The sequence below is a fragment of the Primulina tabacum genome, chromosome 6 (assembly GCF_025594145.1).
Source record: "Primulina tabacum isolate GXHZ01 chromosome 6, ASM2559414v2, whole genome shotgun sequence".
In the NCBI taxonomy this organism is placed as follows: Eukaryota; Viridiplantae; Streptophyta; class Magnoliopsida; order Lamiales; family Gesneriaceae; genus Primulina; species Primulina tabacum.
Window position 1 is genome coordinate 43,124,574 of NC_134555.1, and position 20,756 is coordinate 43,145,329.

A 20,756-nucleotide genomic window follows, 5' to 3' on the forward strand; every position below is an offset into this window, starting at 1 on the left:
GTGAGACAGATATCTTATTTGGATCAACCATGAAAAAATATTATTCTTTATGTTAAGAGTATTATTTTTTATTGTGAATATCGGTAGGATTGACCCGTCTCACATATAAAGATTCATGAGACCGTCTCACAAAAGACATACTCAAAATTGAGAGATTTTAAATTTTGACTTCATTCCTGTAGCACAAGCTGTATATTTTAGTGATTTTTTTTTAACATTTTCAATTATAGAAGTATTTTTCCAAACCCCTTTTCTTACTTTTTATAACTATGGCAAAGAATTTCAATAAATAAGATGTTTATAAAATTGATGGGCCATTTTAACGTATTTTGAAATCTTAATTACGCGTATATGAATACTTGTATATTTTGTTTCCTATTGATATTTCCTTGGATAGCGTGGTTTCCTTAAGACACCTCGAATGAAACATCCACATAAACTGGAAATAGCCAAACGAAGAAGTTTGAAGATATAGAAAGATTTTTGAGGATCAAGAAATGGGAAAACCACATGTAATTGCCATACCATATCCAGCACAAGGCCGTGTCATTCCCCTGATGGAGGTTGCCCAATGTTAAGCTGAAAATGGTGTCAAAGTCACCTTTGTAAACACTGAGTTCAATCACGAGAGAGCCGTGAAGGCTTTGCCCGAGCCCGAGGCAGGAAACATACATGAACTGATGAATTTGGTTCCAATCCCAGATGGCTTAGAACCTTTTGATGACAGAAGTGATCTTGGGAAGTTGGCGGGCACAATGTCCAAAACAATGCCTGGAAACTTGGAGATTCTGGCAAAAAAAAAAAAAATCATGCACGAAATACAAAGTGATGAAATAACTTGTGTTCTTGCAGATTATCACATGGGATGGGCACTGAGAGTTGCGGAAAAACTGGGATTCAAGAAAGCTTTGTTCTTGCTGGCATCGGTTGCCACGATGGCCTTAACATCATAGATAGTGATGTTGAGTCTCATTTCGTTTAAATTGCGAATTTAAGTGATATTTGATAGCATATTAACATGTGAAATCATTTGCTAAAAGGAAGACATTTTATAGAACAAATGATTCGGCTGCCACCAAGCATGCCAGAACAGAGCACCATGAATCTGCCATGGGCAATGGTTCTTGATTTAGCCACACAGAAAATCATTTTTCAAGCAATATTGGAAAACAACGAATCTACGAAACTCGATGAGTGGCTAATTTGTAACACGTTTAATGAGTGAGAGCCAGTGGCTCTCTCCTTCATTCCAAGATGTTGCCCTATAGGTCCTCTAATTTCGAGCAACCGTCTTGGAAAACAGGCAGGTTACTTTTGGCCTGAAGATTCATCCTGCCTCCAGTGGCTAGATCAACAACCGCCCCATTCTGTAGTTTTCGTTGCATTTGGTAGTTTTACAGTTTTTGATCAAACCCAATTCAAAAAACTGGCCCCAGCACTTGAACTCAGTAACAGGTCATTTCTATGGCTTGTAAGGCAAGACATAACTCAAGATATTTGTACAGCATACCCGGATGGGTTTGAAGAAAAGAGTAAAGAATCTTGGAAAAATGGTGAGTTGGGCACCTCAACAGAAGGTCTCATCGCACCCTTCTGTTGCATGTTTCCTCGGTAATTGTGGAAGGAATTCGACCATTGAAGGTCTAAGCAATGGAATCCCTTTCTTGTGCTAGCCCTACTTTGCAGACCAGTTCCTTAATGAGAGCTACATTTGTGATATTTGGAAAGTTGGACTAGGCTTCAATAAAGATGAAAATGGAATAATTAAACAGGATGAAATTAAGCATAAGGTGGAACAACTCCTGACTGATGAAGGATACAAAGCAAGGGGATTGGAACTTCATGCAAAGGTGATAGCTAGTGTCGCCAAAGGAGGGTACTCCCAAAAGAATTTCAACAAGTTTGTTGAATGGATCTAGGAAAAATAAGATTATCCTTTACGAAATCAGAGCATAGATTGAAGCATTGATGTTAATTAATTGATACTAGTGCGAAATCTTTACCTGTCATTTTGTAGTTTTTGTATCTGCAACAGTAATTTTGAGTATCCCAACTGTTTCTATGTGCATATTTATGCCAAGATCTGAATATATGAACTCGACTAACATACGAGGTAAATAAAATCGAGATAATGGGGATGACAATAAATAATTTCATATCTTAACATATTTTGTTATGTTGTATGTTTAAGCCAGAGATCGAAAAACATATGCTTGAAATTGATATCCAGGATCAACGAATGTAAGTTAGTCGAATAACAGACAATAAACACCGTATCAAATCTCGAGCTCATGAAAAGCAACACAATTGATATTTTATATTTTGACAATATGTATCCATTACAATTAGTTTGAGCTCAATAAAACCATAATTATTCAGAAGATGGTAATTGCTGAAATACCCTACAAATGTTTATAAAAATCAATTACTGAAGCGAGCACTTGTGACATGTGTACGAACTCGACTTGATTTGCTACTCGAGTTGGATATTTTCTACAAAGATTCAAAGGAAGACCAAGTCTTATTCAAACATTACGTACTATGAATAGGAAATAAGGGACAAAAACATTCACCAATAACTGCAAAACTCTGTCCCTGCCACGCCACAACATGGCATGTGGACGCCATTACAAGGTGGGGGCAGGGGCTGTCTGTTTCATTCAGATATCATGTGAAAAATTACTACTGTCTAAATTCACGGAGCAGTTTATTTTTTTGGAAAAATTCTTAATTTGATCGGCGCATGCTCTCTACAGGGAGCTGCTGCTGCTGTCAAATTGTCGTGCAGGCTGGGAAAGTGATGGTTTTGTCATGAATTATGGGACTGAATTTTCGAGAAATTCATGCGCCGAGTTGACTCGTCTTGTTTCAATAACAAGAAAGCTGAACCTACAAATTTTGTTTACGATAGAATTCATAAATTAGCCATGAAAAATGGCACTCTCTTTTATGCAGTCGAAAGTTAACATGGAGTTCTAGCAATGTACAGATTGTTTTCCAAAAAGAAAACGCAAAGATATAGATAAAGAAAGTTCGTTTGTTAAACAATGAAGTGAACTGAAACTAAATTTAGTCCTAAAAAAGAGGGAAAGCCGGCAAATTCTAACAAAATCGCAAAGAAACCCGTTCCAGCCAAGAAACTAAAATGGTTGTTAAGATTTCAGAATGCCAAATTCTAACCAAGAAATGGCTCCGGGTTTAGAACACCAAATACCATCCAGAAAACTATAATGCTTTTATGGGGACTAATCACATTCTGGAATCATGCACACAAAGACGGGCAAAATCAGATTACCCATCCAAGGAAACACACAAGTCAACCACCAAAATTTGAGCTTTTAATGATAAAAGGCGGAAAAGATGCTAAATTTACCCTTTTTAATGTATGATTAGCGCGAATGCAAACTAATCACATATAAATAAGTGGTACTAGACAAGAAAAGCGAAAACAAAATCAAAATTACAGACTTCTTCTTTTTCTCTTTTCTTTTGGATATTGATGATGATGGCGGAACGCCACGTACTATAGAGCATTTCGATTTTCTTCAGACTGAGATGACCCGTAACAATCGATCAAATTCTGCAGAACAAAAATCCGAGCTTTGAGAAGTACAATGTAGTCGGCTGTTTCTTGGAAAAGCTGGTCGGGCTTAATATCTGAGTTTTTGGAAGGGATCAGATTTTTAAGGGCCTCCAGTTTGTCGGAAACCGAAGCGCCGTCGCCAATGTTGGCGGTCCTACGGCGGCCTGCTTGAGGTTTACTCGGCGTTCTGTTCGAGTTTAATGATCTTCTCATCCTTCGCAAGGCGGACGGAGATGGGATTCTTGCCCTCGAACCCATTAATAAGGTGAAAATCGGAGGCGGCGGAGGCTGCGGGGATTGTAGGGAGAATGTAATACGGCGATTTCACGGCCTCGCGAGATAAGGAGGGGAATGGCGTTATGGTGGGGGGGTATAAGTAAAGAGTATGTACACTGATGCCACTATTATGAGCATAAATTACGAAAATGCCATTTAGACTAAAAATAATTTTTTATTCCGAGTCAATTTTTTTATATAAATTTATATGCCGTGAATTTCAATTGCAATAAAGAAGGGAAAGAACATATTTTGAGTAAAAACTTTTAAATATTAAATTTTATTTTTCAATTAATATTTTTTAAAAAAAATTGAAAGCGTCTATAAATAAAAGAAATCAAATATGTCCAAATCATGCCACGGTGATGATAATTTTTCTATAAATTCATTGTCTTTAAATATGGAAATTCAATGGTTTTCATTATTGCTATTTTTTTATTATGAAATATAATATGAATAATTTTCTTGTGAGACGGTTTCACGAATCTTTATCTGTGAGACGGATCAACCCTACTGATATTCACCATAAAAAGTAATACGTTTAGCATAAAAAATAATCTTTTTTTATGGATAACACAAATAAGATATATGTCTCACAAAATACGACCCTGTGAGCCCGTCTTACACAAATTTTTGTGCATTAAATATTATGTGACAAAAACTTCAATCTATTTTGAAAATAACCACGTGCCACATCATTTAATTTTTCATTCGTTACTTTTTCCAAAAAAAATAATAATAATAATAATTAACTGACATCTTCAATTTGTACACGCATTAGAGATATTTTCATGCATGGAAGGGTGTTTTCGTAAATTCAAATCATCTCAGTTGAAAATAAAGGTCGATAGCGGGAAAATGGTACAGCTTGCGAGCAATACGAAATCTACGCATAGAAAGCCTGCAATGGCACATGTGAACCCGGGGACCCTTCGAGCTTTTTGACTTAAATACCCCTCAACAATAATAATATATTATCAAATCTCATTCAACAATTGATTCTTGACATCTAAATTGTTCCTATTTTCTCTCACAGTACTATTAATTTAAAAGCTTTTGTACTTCGATTGTGCTGAATAACAAGGGGTGTTTTAGTCATTTCACACGGGATCGATATCGTTTCGTGGTATGCGCGGGTTGTATGTATGTGTGTACATGCATGTACGTACGGCGTACGTATGTATGTATATGTGTGTGTAGTATGTATTAAGGATGCATGTGAATGTTGGTTATGGGGCCAAAATGGAAGGGAGAATGAGTAATGTGTAACATGGGGAGTGCACATGGCGGAGGATTGATTGCATGTGAAGAAAGAAAAGGCGAGACCGACAGTGAAGCAGAATCGATTGTAGTCCATGTTCACCACATTCCATGCATCACCCCCCCCCCCCCCCCCCCCCCCCTCTTTTGCCCCACCTCCACCTTATTTTCCTACACCTACCCACATATACATACATACGAGGTATCACTTATATTTGATAATCTAAACACTGTCGTAGGCATTTTTACAACAGTTGTAAATGGCAGTATTGTTGAAAGTATGTTCTACGACAACGGTTTTTAACTTTTGTACTAGAAAAAATACGGAGAGGATCAACATATCATAATAGCAATTTAGTGTGTGTGGAGAATTATTTTAATACACTATATAAAAAAATAATGTGGGATAAAAGAATTATATGTAATAAAGTCGACAAAATTTGTTGGCATGCCGAGACAAACCAACAAAAGTAACTTCACAATCATGTTTAATTTGTTAGAAAATTATTTTATTTTATTTATTTTATTTTTAAAAAAAAGTATATTAAATGAGTCAAAAACTAGGTGGAGGGTAATAATAGGGTAAACAAACAATGAGATGGCATGGAGTATTAGTAGAGCATGATTCCGTCGATATGTTTTGAGTCACAACACCGTATTAATCGATACATCGGAGTTACATACATAGAGTAAGGGTTCATCATCGCCACCGGAACTCGACTCGTTCGACATGAAAACATTGGGCTGAGTGACTATGAAACTTTAGGGTCCCTCGAAGCTAACATGATTGTAAATATGTTTATACATATATAGGATGATTTCAAGTATAGGGTAGACATGTTAGAATATTGCATGTGTCCTTTGGATGATGTGTGTTTCTTGAATATATTTATTATCTAAACAAATGTATTAATGTACAAATACCATATTAAATTTTTCATTAAAAAAATAAAATAATAAACTAAATTTTTATTATTAAAAAAAAATAAACTGATTGGCTGGCGACGTGCATGCGTGGAAAATAACGATGTGAAATGACAATCTTTTTTTGGGGGTCACATACAAAAGAACGCTATCGTTTTGAACTGCATAAGCATCAAACCATGTGCTTTGAATTTTGCTTTATTCCTTTTGTTTTTCATATGGCCCCCACAACCTTGCTGTATTTGCATTTTTCCCTCTCAAAAATTTCCCTTTGAGTCCTTGATTTTACTATTCGATGAAGTGCTTCTTCATTCTTTTGCGCAATTTCTTCCATTGTTATTTCAAGGGCAAGAAATTCACATATATATTGATGTATGTAATAATCATTCTTAAGATGAATTTTTTTTATTACTAAGGGAAATATTTAGGATTGTAAGGTAAGTTAATTTTCGACGAATTTCCTTTGTGATTTTATGGATGTCTGATTTATATGCACGTATAAAATTGAAGTCGTAAAAATTTATACTGACCTAAATTAATCCTCTAAAACAAGTTAGATAATTATATAAATGAAGGATAATTTAGCGTTATTTGATATTATAATATCATTCTATTATCCTTGTAACAAAATGGACATGATAATATGAAAGAATAGGTCTCTTGTGAGACGATCTCACGAATCTTTATCTGTGAGACGGGTCAATCCTACCGATATTCACAATAAAAAGTAATACTCTTAGCATAAAAAGTAATATTTTTTCATGGATAACCCAAATAAGAGATATGACTCACAAAATACGACCTGTGAGACCATCTCACACAAGTTTTTGCCAATATGAAAACGTTGGGTTATGTCATTAAATTTTCAGTTGATATATTTGAGATATAATGAAATCTGTGAGGATATTCTGGTATTTTAAAAATAAAAAAATTAATTAAGATGATAAACATCTTATTTTGACGTCTCATAAGTTTTTAATTTATTTACAAATTTAGTCAAACGCCTTCTAAATTAAATACATATCTACTATGAAGGATCGTGCGTGTGTGATTTAGAAAACTTGTTTTGACAATAATCGGCTGGGATAAGCACGTGCAACATTTTACGAGGCATGAAATAATTTACCAAATTTAGTTGAACAAGATTATCGGGTGACCATAAAATACCTTAATTTGTTTTAACATATAATTTATCTGTATGCCTGTCAGGGTGAGACTCTTTTCTGTGTAAGCTATATTAAAACTTATTACAATTGCAGGTTTAGTGATAACATTTTGTGTCATAAAAAAAATATACGCATTTATCCAAATCTTTTATATTATACTTCATTTCATGTTGTGCTTATAAAAAATAGTAAATTTCTTGTGAGACGGTCTTACGAATCTTTATCTATGAGACCGATCAACCCCACTCATATTCACAATAAAAAGTAATATTTTTAGCATGAAAAAGTAATATTTATCATAGATGACTCAAATAAGATATCCATCTCACAAAATACAACCCGTAAGATGTACCATGCAAGTTTTTGTCTATAAGTAAATAGCTAGAGTCTTTAAAATAGAAACAGATAATAATAGATGACACATCACTTTCAAAGAACACGTAAATGGCCATTTTGGTCATGAAACTTAGGCTACTTTTGGTTTTGATCTAACAAGTAGTCAGAAAACTGAAGTAATAATCTAACTTTTTCTTTCTGACTATTTTGGTACTATTGTCATTGAACTTGCCAATAATTAGTAATAATTATGCATTTATATTAATTTTACAATAAATTACTACATAAGTAAATCAAATAAAATATTATTATGCTATTTTTTATTTTTATTTTTTAAAAATGTTATGCAATAAATAGCTTCTTGTGCACTCTTCAATAGTAATATTTTTATTTTGGCTTCAGTCACTTCCTCATAAGAACTAATTCCACACAAATATTCAAATACATTTTAAATAAAAAAGAATAATAGAATGTGTTTCTGTCACTTGTACTCGTTTGGAGAGAGTAGCCTGATCCTATTGTGGTACAACAGAAACCGAACAAAGAAAGGGAAAAAAGTAAGAGCATTGTTTGAAAGAGAAAATGTTCAGAGTATAGCACGTTGAATGGTTGTTTATTCAACGCTAATGTTGTATCAAAATAACAATGATCCGTTACATGCGGAGGCAATCATTTAGTAACATTAGAACTGGAGAGTTCAACTCCCAGGAATAATTGGTTCCCCGGTGAAAGGATCGAATTTGTAAGGCTCACCAGTAAAAGGATCGAATCTTACTCGAGGGCGAGATGCTTGCCAGTCAGCACCCGGTGTAATGTCCGAACTCAAAATTAACCCATGTCTTCTTGCATTTGCTGTAGATGAACTGGGTGCTGCCTGAAATGAAGAAGGGAGTCTTTCATCTATTCTTGATCCAATTTGTCCATACGGCATAGATATGCTCGGGGGAACCTCATAGTGAGGACGATGACTTCTGTCTTCCATAGTTAATATTCTTGGAATCTGGAGGCTTTGAGATCCAGATGGGAGGGATCGGCTTGGTAAAGGAAAATCCAAGCCTTTCTCCTCCAATCGTCCTGCTGCTGCTCTGGTTGGTAAGGGAAAATCTAGGGTTTTCTCCTCCAATCGTCCTGTGCTTGGTGAGGGATAATCATACAATGATGATGTGTAACGTGGAGCATAAATATCAGACCTGTAAGAAATTAGCCACGACATTTTAGGCTTCTTGCACATATTGTTCATCTGCTCTCTGGAAAGACCTCAAAGAAATTATGCCAATGCCAAATTGAAGTTAAGAGACTAACCTGGACATTGTTGAATGCAATGGAAAAGAGCCAAGAGCTGGCGGAGACAGTCGGTGGGAGAAGCTTAAGAGGCCCAATTCTTTTGCAGAAGTTGCGCCGACTTTTGGCAAACTTGCCAAGCTCGGAGTCAATCCCACTATGTCAATTAGGTGCTAAATCGGGGAAAGAAATGATCAGTGCAGAGTAATGAAGAATGAACGTTCCATAAAAAGTATAATGAACCATATCTATTCAACAATGTCAGTTACATACTCTAGAAATCAGCGCGGCGAGATATGCACCCTTATGTTGGGTAGTCGGTCCTGTTAACATGAACTGTAAAGCAGCAATAACGAAAAATTAAAATTATGATACTCATAACCAAGGTGTGCATGTCACAAAAGCGTAAATAAAAGATTATGCCAGAACACTAAAGAGAATTTTTCAAGCCATCACCTGGTCAAGGATGGAAATAGCAGTAGACTCCGGTAATTTCTTGAGACTGTATAAAGTTTGTACATCAATCTGTCACGAACATCATCAATTACTAACTTGGAAAAATTGCTTCACGTGATAAACATGGGTGGACAAAAAGCATTTCACTGGACATGATTCATTTTCATTCTAGCAAGAAACGAGTTAGAATTCAATTGCCTTGAGTCCTTGACTAAAGCATAAAAAAACAAGCTTTTGTAAATTAACCAAAGGAACCAAAAACGAGCAACCAATATCAAATTAAATTTAAGCAAATTTCAATAGTTTTAAAATTTACGACGTCCTCCTCTTAAAACTCATTGGTCGCCCAAAAATGAGGGTATTTAAAAGGGAGGTGGCACTAGGCCCATTACATGCATAGAATGCACCTATAAATCCAAATAATTGCTTCTCTCAAATGAACTGGAAGAGGGGTTTATGCTAGACTTGATTAAGGAAGACAAGCTTTCAATCCAGTCGTAAGATGACCAAATTCTTCCCATGTAGATCAGCCAAAGAAAGGACAACTACGTCATTGCATCTAAAACTTAATTTCATTATCAATTTACACGTTTTGTTAGCAACTTCAAAACTCACATCAAATCGAGTCGCAAGCCCAAGCCGAAGGATTCGAAGTAAGCGCTCTTTAACAGCTAATGGCAATGCTATTACGGCATCCTCGTAAGGGTCAGGAGATAACAATTCCTGCTGAAAAAGGAAATTGTAATCAGGTAGTGAGCGCGATATAAAAATAAGGAGGCCTAAAATAACAAGTACTTGAAACTTCATTTCTATTTCCTTTTCAGATATCAGTTTGCTTAACATACTTAGCATGCACAGAGCATCAAGTAAAACATTTTGAACTAAAAAAGAAAAGATGGGAAGTGATTCTGCAACCTATAGATTCATTATTTTTCGTTAAGTCAACCACAAAACATGCGTCGAGTTTTACAGGCCAGGACCTCCTACTTTTTCACCTCCAGCTGTCCCTATGACGATATTTAGCCTCTGCTCATGAGTAATTATTGAAATTTTGGGACAGACGTTCAATGTTGGTCCCAGCATTTATCCAAACATATGTATCAATCTAAAAACGAGAGGAAAATCAGTAAAAAAAAAAGGTAACATCAATTGATGACTTTACATTTTGGACATGGGATTTAGGATTAATCAATGAAGCAACAGTAGCTTCCTCCTTGAAAACTTTGGAATGACCCTGGACAGGATTACTTTCTAAATCCTCATGCGCTCGTTTCTTGTTCTTGTCCATTGGTCTTGCAACTTCAACCTATTTGCAGAAAACAACTATCAGACATTAACAATGGTAAAGACTCCTTGATCTTATGATGACGCAAGTTCTCCAATTATGCTCTGTACTAGTCAATTATCAGGATTCAAACTTATTAATGCTTCAGTGGCAATTCCGAATACCTGAAGTCTGTGTATTGGACCTCCACCAGGTCCTTGAATTGCTTTCTCATTCAATTCTTTTATGGCTCTGTCAAGATCCTGCACCACAAAAGAGTGCTGATGGATTGGGAGCAACTACTAACAAGTCAGTGACGCTCACGAGCTAAACAAATTTGGTCAATAAATCTAAACCGTACAGCTGTATAGCAAGAAAAATAATTATACAAGGTGAATCCAAAATTAAAAATGTAGAATCAGAAAATAAGAAATCCTTCAGTCTCCCCATTTCAATTACCCAAGCACAAAGGATTTCTAGATATCTAGGTTTTTTTAAAACCTTAAGTAGCGGTTGTCAGTTCTCACCACAGGATACGAAATTCAGTGGTCACAAGGATCAAAATATTAGCGAATCAAAGAAACAGTGTCTGGCTTGGACAATTAATACTTTAAATTTGTGCATTTACTGGAATTTGGATATTAGCTCCGTTTGTCACCACACTTCATGAAATGAAATGACTGCATAGCTCCATGATGATGGATTTTTAGAGAGCTGAGAACATAAAATTATATTTTCGCAAAAATTTCTGAATCAAAAATAAAACGACTGCATAATTGCATACGGATAAACAAGTCAGTATTTGTTACCTGATCGAATAAACGGAGTCTGGCCTAGACATTTCATTTTCATTTATAAAGAAATCCATATATCTACTGGAATTTGGATATTTGATCATCTTTTAAAATGCCGTGCAATCATGATTTCTCTTAAAAAGGTGTTTGATCGAGCTTGTAAATTAGCCCTTTAAAACAATTTATAAGTTGATTAAGATCTCATTGTCTCTAAAATAATAGAGAAATATGGTGGAGACTAGGCCAAAACTTCCCAAAATAAGTCATAACAGAGGTTAGAATCTAAAGGGGAAGAAACCGAAAGGCCCAATCCAACTACAGAAGAAGTCCGGAGAAAGTGAAAACCAAACCCATCCATTTTGCAAAGTCCACGAAGGTTATAGTGGGATCACACATAGTGAGCCATTGCAGAAACAACAGAAGTCCAATTTCCACTACTTATCTTTTTCTCTGAATTGCATGTTCTTATGTAAGTTCTATAATGTTGCACGACTTTAAAAAGTTAAATTGTGAGATTCAATAACTATTTTTCTGATAGCTAGCAAATACAGCTACTTTTAAAAAAATATGATGTAAACTGAAGAGCGAGACTTCAGAAATTGAATAGCTCTTCAAGGAAAGCTAATAGCTAGTTAAAATTTCTTCGATCCATTAAATCACCCATTTTCTTTTTCAAACACAGGAGGGGGATTCACAAGAATGAATACAAAAGATTGGGTTAAAGACAGCTCAGGTAGTTGAATATCTATTCAATGGCTAACATCATGAAAAATAAGCCCTGCAGCCAATTTTTTTATTGCATACGTGCTATAATGCGCCTAAGCATGAAATTATCCAGAAAGTAGACTTCTCTGAACCGAAATTTTTATTTGAATACATGACAAAAATAACTATATTTCTTTTTTTCGTCTTACATCATCCAGAGTTTTAAGTCTTTTCATAACGGGATTGTGCCCAAACAAAGGAAGAAAAAATAAAAAGGTATTGAAAACAATATTTTTAACAAAGAGGACTTTAATTTCTAGATAGTTTCAATTTTCCAGTCAATAAAAGAAGCAATTTCACACAACCTAGCCAAAGTCGGAAAAAAGAAACCAATTTGATTTCACAAATACAGCACGTGATGGAAACGAATTAGCAGGGCTACCACATAAAGTACGATAACAATAAAAAACTGTATAAACCAACTCACCGATCTCTCAAAAAAATGAACAAACCCAACCGGAATGCTACCCTTTTTTGATACCACAACTTTCTCAACCTGAGAATGCGTCATCACAATAAAGAGGTAAAATGGAAATATAATTTCTTCAAAAAAAATGAAAATATAATCAAGGAACAGCTGCATGAGACACAAAATATGTGAAACCTTGCCAAAAGGCTCAAATGTTTGCTTCAAGAAATTCTCGTCCGCATTGATGGGAAGGTTTCTGACAAAAGCTATTCTTATCTGAAAATAAAAAGAAAAAACAAAAGATAAAGTGAGATAGTTCAAAGATTAAATACCAAAATACAGAAGACACTGATCATGAACCTTAGCAAGCTCTTTCGGATCAATTTCAGGATCTTCCTCAGCCCACTGAACTGCTGGGTGCAAATTACCCAGACGAAAATCTGGTTGGGAACCTACTCGTTGAGCACGTGCTGCAGCCTGTGATTGAGAATTTTCGAGGCGAGTTTAATTTGGATCTTATCAGCCTCCAATGACTATTTTCGAAGTAATTATTATTAAAGAACTGGTGCAGGATTACATATTGAAGGGAGGACAGTAGATTGAAACAAATGAAGTCAATGTGTGATGCTTGTGAGTAAATTTTAACATTGTTCAATTGAGATTAAGGGAGTTCTATACAAGAATAAATTTCATGAAGTTTAGAAGCCAAATTTCAGAGATGGTAGACTGATATGGTTAGGACTTAGGATCAGACAGGAATCAATAAGATAAGTTCAGATGGATTAAGTTACTATAGAACCAAGCTTCTTTTGGCGTTATAGAAACGTGGAAGTAGAAAATATGCTTTTAAACTTACAGTTATCCCTTCTTCTTTTCGTTTTCTGACAATGTATTGAAGATTGAAGTACTTGACAGTGCAAATTTAAGCTCGTTATTTTCTACAACTAAATGAAATATCATAATGCACTTATGAAGGAAAAACCTCTGTTTTTTTTATTTTTCATTGCCATGGTTCTGATTAGTACTTGCAGTAGACAAAGGCTTGCAACAAATCTCGACAATAAGATCATTATTCAGGTATCAGTAGTCACTAGAGCAGGAAAAGCCTCAAGAGAGGAATAATGAGAAAATTATTGATGTCGTCGAAGAGACTTACAAGATCAACAAAATTAATTTGGAATCCTAAGAAGAAGAAAACAACAGTGTCGACAATAACTCTATGAAACCGATCAACAGTTGACTTAAAAAAAATAGAATATATGAATCAAAATGCCAGTAGACAAATTTCAAGTGAGCAAGCACATTAGAAAAACATATGCTGTGCTTAACTCAAATTTCACGAGATAATGAGAACAAAACAAAAGATAATCCAATTACATAAAAAAATTAACATCAAACCAACTGAGGCCGTTAAAAACACCAAAGACGGAAAACTCAGCTGATCTCAAAAGGAAAATCAGAGAATAACGAATGAGAACAATAGTAGTTCTATCACCCTGTTAATCATAATGTAGTTTGGAGTAGCATTTAAACTTCTTTATCCACCCCAACTGATGAGGAAAAATGTTGTGCTTAACCAACATCACTTGTAAAAATAATGGTAAATTATGAAAATTTGAAAAATCAGGATTCTTCCCTAAGTTTGAAGGATGACAGCTGTAGCTGTTTGTTTATATGCAAAATTAACATTTTTTGAGAGCGTTAATATGATATAATTAGCCCGTTTAGAGTCAAAAGCCCAACATTCAAGATTGTTAATCATGTTATGTATTGCTCAATTGATCAGTTGTAACTCAATGATTGAACAATTCTCCAGATAAGAAGCCTGAGTTTTGAGCTCAGGGAGCACTGATCTGGGAGAGCTCTTTATCCCACATCTAGAGTTGTTTGATTAATTGAAGAATTATTTATATTGAAAGGAACCAGGCTTTCAGTTATAGATCATGGGAAGTCCTTGGGATGTGAGTGGAAGTTGGGGAGGAAGTGTATCATGAACGATGCTGAAAATAGCGGAGCACCATCTTTAGGAACCACACAAAAACCATAGGAAAATGTGTGGGCAGAGAACAGATTCAACCATAAACATGCAGCATATAAAAAAGCAAGCTACTTTAGTGTTATAGTTAAGTTCTCAATTTTTAACTCATCTTCCAAGCCTTGATCCAGTAAATTTCTTTTTCGGTTGTTCCTAACAACTAGTTGTCTAATTTTATGCATTCAAGCTCCATTTCTCTTCGACATTAAAGAAAACCAGGGAGAATATAACTCACAATCAAACCAGGGATTCAAGACAGCCAGTCCCTTAAACTTTCCATAACCGTTCAATTTAAAAGGTTGGGCAGATTTCAAATGATTCGTGCACCATCGACACGGGGTATGCCAACAAATCCAATTTAAGTGCCAGACACTATAACAATACAAGAAAACTCTTGCAAAATTTGACAAGAAATGGAGATGATCATTGAATTCAAATTATCGGCCAAGGAAAGGAGGAGAAACCAGGGGGATAAATCGAAATTATACAGTTTAGATGTAAGATCGATATAAAAGAGATGCAACAAAAAAAGATAAAATTTCAGATGTGCGTGAGTTTTTTGCAGTTAACACGCTATTTTTGTCCACTTGTAAGGAATTCAAACTTGTAACATATGTTTCCAGTTCCTTAATGAACTAGCTGTTTGTTCAAAATTTTAATTTAGTCATCAAATTGTTTGGGCCTCATTCTTCTTATCCGTTGTGGCAAGTAACTTTTGGATTTCTAATGACGAGATCAATAGTTGAATCTGGAACTGAGAACCAAAACCACGAGCCTCAGCTTTTATCCAACATTATTTCAGATTCAACAGGTCAGTCAAAATCATGGCAGTTGCTAACAAATAATTTGTCTGGGACTATATTTTAGGGAATCCAGGTTTGCAATCAATGTTCCCAGATACATAAGCAAAAAGAGTATTTTAATTTAGTTTAAGGCATCACTATTTTTGGGAATTCCTTTTCCAACAATGGAGGCACTATTTATTATGTATTTGGATTTACGATAGTGGAAGAAAATAATTTTTATTTAATTAAGGTATCAAATTTTGAGGAACATATTTTGCACCTATTGTGGAAAAGTATTTTATGTTTTTTATTCTTAGGATTTCCAGTAACAAATGGATCACTAGTTGATGCTGGAACTGAGAATCAAAACCACCAACCTGAGCTTTTATCCTGTATGATTTCAATACAACAGGAGAGTCAACTTAAATTCACACAATCTTTGGATAGTATGATCCCCCAAAATTCATCAACTACAAGAACAGATGTGAGAGTGAAAAACTTACAGCATGAGATGAGAATCTCACAAAGGCAAAACCACGATTTCGTGGCTTTTGACCTGGTTGAATGTCTTTAATGATAGGAAGGTCAACGGATACGACATCAGGGAAAACCTCCAGAATGAAAAATAATTACAGTTGGAGAAGGCAGTAAAGGATTGCAGCCATAAATCAAACCAAGTATTGAACCAAACAAGAAAATACCTGGAGCACAAGTTTTTCAAACTCATCAGCACTCCATGCTGTGAGAGGTAAAGAAATCTGAGTCAGGATTGGGAACCAACAACTATCATGCATGTTACAAGGGATGGAAACAAGTGAAATCTGAAGATCAGAAACTACAAGAAAGAGTGATTACAGGAAAACAATACCCAAAAAAAAGGGTTTCTAATGCTAAGATCTAAAAGTCAATTGGTGGACAAGAAATGCGGACAAGCAGAAATTCACAAACAGAAAGGAAAACAACAGCAATCAAACGGTTAAGTGACAAAATTTCTAGGAGACCCAATACTGTAGACACTATGCTAGGATTCAAAACATTAAACTTTCATAAAAAAACAAGTAACACTCATTTCATTAGTTTTGAGCGATGAAACAACTTTTCAAAAAGCTCAAAGTATCGTCACAAGGTAAAATAATAAACATAAGCCCCACAGTTATTATACAAATTCCCAATTTAGATTGTCTTTGACAGCACAAAAAAACTAGAGACAGGCTAACATTAAAGAAACGGTTACTGTGAATCCATACAATTCTTATCTGAAATTGTGAGTGACAAACCTTTATTGAGGTTTCCAAAGTATAAAGCATTGTGCTCAATTGATGGGAGCACACCAATGCTCTTTCCTTCAAGCTGAAAAATAAAAAATAAATAAATAAACAGAGAGAACCCCAAAGCAAACTGCATGTTTTATATTAATACATGTAAAGAAAGTATTTGAATTTGATTCCTTGCGTAGAAAAGATAATATTTCAAAAAGAGGCTCAATAGACCCGAATCAGTTGATGTTCAATAGGAGTCCAAGAGAAAAATTCAAGGATTTAGGAAACATTCACATTGTATCACATACAATCTTGTATCAGCTTCTACACATTCAAATGCCACATGGATGCGTTAATAGTAAAATTAGAGGCATTCTAGCTAATTGACCATCAATAAATGAGGGATTATTTCCCAGCCCCACCCCCTTCCCATAACCACCCCAATTAAACCTCACAGAAACTAAGTGCAAGAAGATACAGATCAAAGAGTCTGAGCTAGGGAAAAATATTGGGAGCTGATGAACTAGGGCCACACAAGTCATCCTTAATCATTTTCAAGCAACTTCAAGTATCTTAACACCATTCACAGGCGTGCCTTAAATAATCTCCCCAAGAGGAAACGTACATTAATTCAAATGCAAGAATCAGTGTCATTAACAAAGCAATAATTAATAATCTTGATGAGAAAACAAACTTTAATTTCAAGCTATATAAGTTCCCACTCATAATTCTCACCAAAGTTCCAGATTTTTCTCTCACAGCTCTACCTGCAGCTTCTTTTGTTGAAAAGCGCACAAAGCAAAATCCCTGCAAAATCCGAAGATAGCGACATACAGTGAAATAACTTCTTGGTCTTATTTCAGTACCTTTTCTTAGTTGGGTTGAAGAAAATGGCATGCAGCACTAAAATAAACATCTTCAGGGAAGCAAATAAATGTATAGCTGAGAGTGACCTTCAAATTGCCATTCTGATCCTTTATCAACCGAATTTCCACAATTTCACCGCAGACAGAAAATTCCTGTGAAATCAGAAGTTGGTCCAGAGAGAGTTCAGATAATGCAACTCGAACCTTATAGAGTTGTTTTTATCAGTTACAGAACATACAAGGAAGAAGATAACTAGATGGTTCTAAACTAAAAGTGGATATTATAGTTTCGATATTTAATAAAAAGAACCCTGTCCCTAGTTAACATGCATCAGCACAGACAGATTCTCTGCTAAGAAATTATGCATAATTTGAATGAAAATTCACATGCTGATGCAAATTTATCCTAGCTCTTGTTCAATATAAAATAGCCTCTTTCAATAATGTGAGTCATGGAAAAGCTGCAAGTTCTACTAGAACTAGACACTCACACCATGTTGTCAACTTGGTTTCATAAAAATAGGGACTTTTATGATGTCAAACATTAAATGATTTTGTCGACTTAGCAGGTTTGAAAGGCCAACTTTAACGCAATGAATTTCCTTTCTACATGTGACTCAGATATTTAAACCAAAGACAAAATCACAATTCTTAATTACTTTAGCAAATCTAAATGATCTGTTAGATAATTTTGGGTCAACAAATCATTGCCAATTACAGACCTGTTCCCCCTCCACGGTAAGCCATCACCTATCGCTTAAATTTAGATAAAAGGGAAGCAGCTAAGATAGACAATCGAGTACCGAAAAGATTGTCCGCCAATATAAATTCAACATTTTCCCTGACTTTATTACTCTACCTAACATCCATATTTTGTGCTTTTACATCTTTTAGGTTACATAAGAATACAAACTAGCAATCTTCTGTATCTAATTGTTCAAGATGAAGTAGAAATCAGACCTGGCGGATTTTGTCTTCAGAAATGGTACGGGGCAAACCACCAACGAAAACTTCAGTTCCTTTTATTGCATGCTCTTCTCACATGAAAACGTTGTATGTTACCAGGTGAACGTTGTATGTTACCAGGCGAAAACAAAATATGTGCAATATATCTAACAAGCTATTTCTAGAAAATTTATAAATAATGGTGGATCTAGAGAGAATAATCATCAATCATACGACCAATTTTCAACAACTCATACAACTATAATATACTTAATTGCTTCAAAATAGAATGTTGTATGTTACCATACTAAAAGATTTTGATGGGGAGGAAACTTACTATGATCAATCTCGGATGGCTGTGTCATCTGCAGTTGAGTTGAGAGAAAAGAGATAGCTAGTTAATTATGATAAACCAATAACTGGAATCTTCAAACAAACAATCATATCAGATTCTCCCGACTTGGCCACGATATAGGATTAGGAATTTGAGCCACATCATCTTCCTTAACCCAAAAAAATTGAAATGCTTGAAAAATGCCGCTTTCTACCGCCCATTAACAATGGCAAAAGCCATTTAAATTAAAAAAAAACGAAATTATTAAACTAACCTCTAGGAAAAAAAACCGTTTCGCTGCACATATACGAGGGAAACTAACTACGAGAGGAGGAAGAAGCCTCCAGTGGTGCATTTGAAAGTTTGATATTAAGTTCAAAAATAATTTGAGTAGCGCAGTCAATCTTTCGAGTTAAAGCGTTGTTATCTCAGTCTCGAGTAACAATCTTGATCTCAAACTTGACAGTTTTATTTATTTTCTAATTTTTAAAAATATATTTTTTATAAATTTCAAGTGCTTTTTTAAATTAATATTAATATTTAGTAATCAGACTCAAGCTTAAGCAACATTTTTCGTTTGTCAGTCTAGTTCAAGTAACGCCTTGAGTAGGGTGTTACTCTAGCTCAACTACACCCATTTCCTAGAGTTTTTTTATCTCGTAGGATTCTTTGTTCGGGAAAGCCATAACTATACTAGATGTCTAGATCTGGATGAACTAATCAATGAACTGGAAGTCCTTTACCATCAACTTTTTTTTTCCAGAAATGTCTAAAGTGATTCACCCATCGATCTGTATCTTCAGCTCAGGACTTGAATTTTGATTTCATTTTTCTTATTGGCAAACGGTCTGTGGAGTGCCTGACACGCGTCAAGTGCTTTGCCAATGGAGAAATTGTCAGCAAATTCCCCCTCCAGCCAAATATTCTCTCCTTTTCCGTCTTCCAAATAGAACAGTTAAAAATCCCCCATCTTAAAATGTTCAATTTAAACAGTTTAATTCTTCACATTCTTTTTATGGTCAAATGAAAAATTGGCTCAACTCCTGTTGAACTACGACATCAAATAATTATATTTATGTGAAACCAATATATACCGAGAGGGAAACTGAATTCACTCAAGCAAATCGAATCAAGTACAAGTAGAAACCCTCAAAGTAAAAGCAATCTCTATCCTTGTGGAAAATTCTAATAGTTCCAAACTTCATGAGATTAGCGTATATATTTAAACAAATACAACATTGCTACAACAGATCAGGAATTCTAATAGTTCCAAACTTCTTGAGATTAGCGTATATATTTAAACAAATACAACATTCGCTACAACAGATCAGGAATTTGAGTAGTCAAATGAATTTATTGCCAAGTCACATGAATTTACGTATAAACGAGAAAATACCTGTGCTGTCGAGGAATTAAAATTCGCTGGACGCAGGCAATGGTACCAATTGGAAACCCTAGATGCAAATTGTGAATTATGTTGATTTTGGCATTTTTATGATTTTTTCTTATTTATTTCTGATTGGATTATTTTAAATAATTAATGTTATAAAAGGCGCGATTAGGTGCGGGTTGTCACTCACCATTCCTCTCGTCTAGAGACGGCTTAGTTGACGTTTAAGCGGCTCAAAATATTTTCATAAAAAATAATGAATATATTTTATTATAATTTGTTCAATATAAAGATGTTAAAACGGATCAATCTGATTCATTCCAACCCGTTACAACTCATATCAAACTGTTCATAAATTGATATGTTAGATAAGATTAGGTTTCTTGTTAGACGGTCTCACGAATTTTTATCTGTGAGACATGTCAACCCTATCGATATTCACAAAAAAAATTAATACTCTTAGCATAAAAATTAATATTTTTACATGGATGACTCAAGTAAGAGATCTGTCTCATAAAATACGATTCGTGAGACCGTCTCACACAAATTTTTGTCGATTTTTATCGTTAGTAGATAAACATCAGTTCAACCCTAGCTACTCTGGGCTAAGGTTAAGCTGGTATCCACG

The 20,756-nt window shown here is 34.9% G+C and overlaps 1 protein-coding gene and 1 pseudogene across 3 annotated transcripts; one reads left to right on the forward strand and one right to left on the reverse strand.

Annotated features, from left to right (window-relative positions):
• The first annotated feature begins 497 nt into the window (after positions 1-497).
• LOC142548282 (UDP-glycosyltransferase 83A1-like) lies at positions 498-1,928 on the forward strand (annotated as a pseudogene).
• Positions 1,929-8,008: 6,080 nt separating this feature from the next.
• LOC142549767 (uncharacterized) lies at positions 8,009-20,287 on the reverse strand. 3 transcript variants are annotated; one of them, XM_075658888.1, is made up of 18 exons: positions 20,135-20,287; positions 18,742-18,769; positions 18,420-18,493; positions 17,547-17,612; positions 17,329-17,400; positions 16,612-16,684; positions 16,036-16,073; positions 15,838-15,945; positions 12,875-12,991; positions 12,710-12,790; positions 12,533-12,601; positions 10,732-10,809; positions 10,445-10,588; positions 9,898-10,005; positions 9,283-9,351; positions 9,100-9,162; positions 8,848-8,999; positions 8,009-8,735 (listed from the first exon to the last, which is right to left on the reverse strand). In XM_075658888.1, exons 2-18 carry the CDS (start codon positions 18,767-18,769, stop codon positions 8,243-8,245), a joined length of 1,833 nt encoding a protein of 610 aa, XP_075515003.1. In that variant the 5' UTR covers positions 20,135-20,287; the 3' UTR covers positions 8,009-8,242. The 3 variants fall into 3 exon arrangements, with proteins under 3 accessions (XP_075515003.1, XP_075515001.1, XP_075515002.1); XM_075658886.1 differs by having other exon boundaries at positions 9,898-10,008; XM_075658887.1 differs by having other exon boundaries at positions 9,898-10,008; positions 18,742-18,798; positions 20,135-20,219.
• Positions 20,288-20,756: the final 469 nt, after the last annotated feature.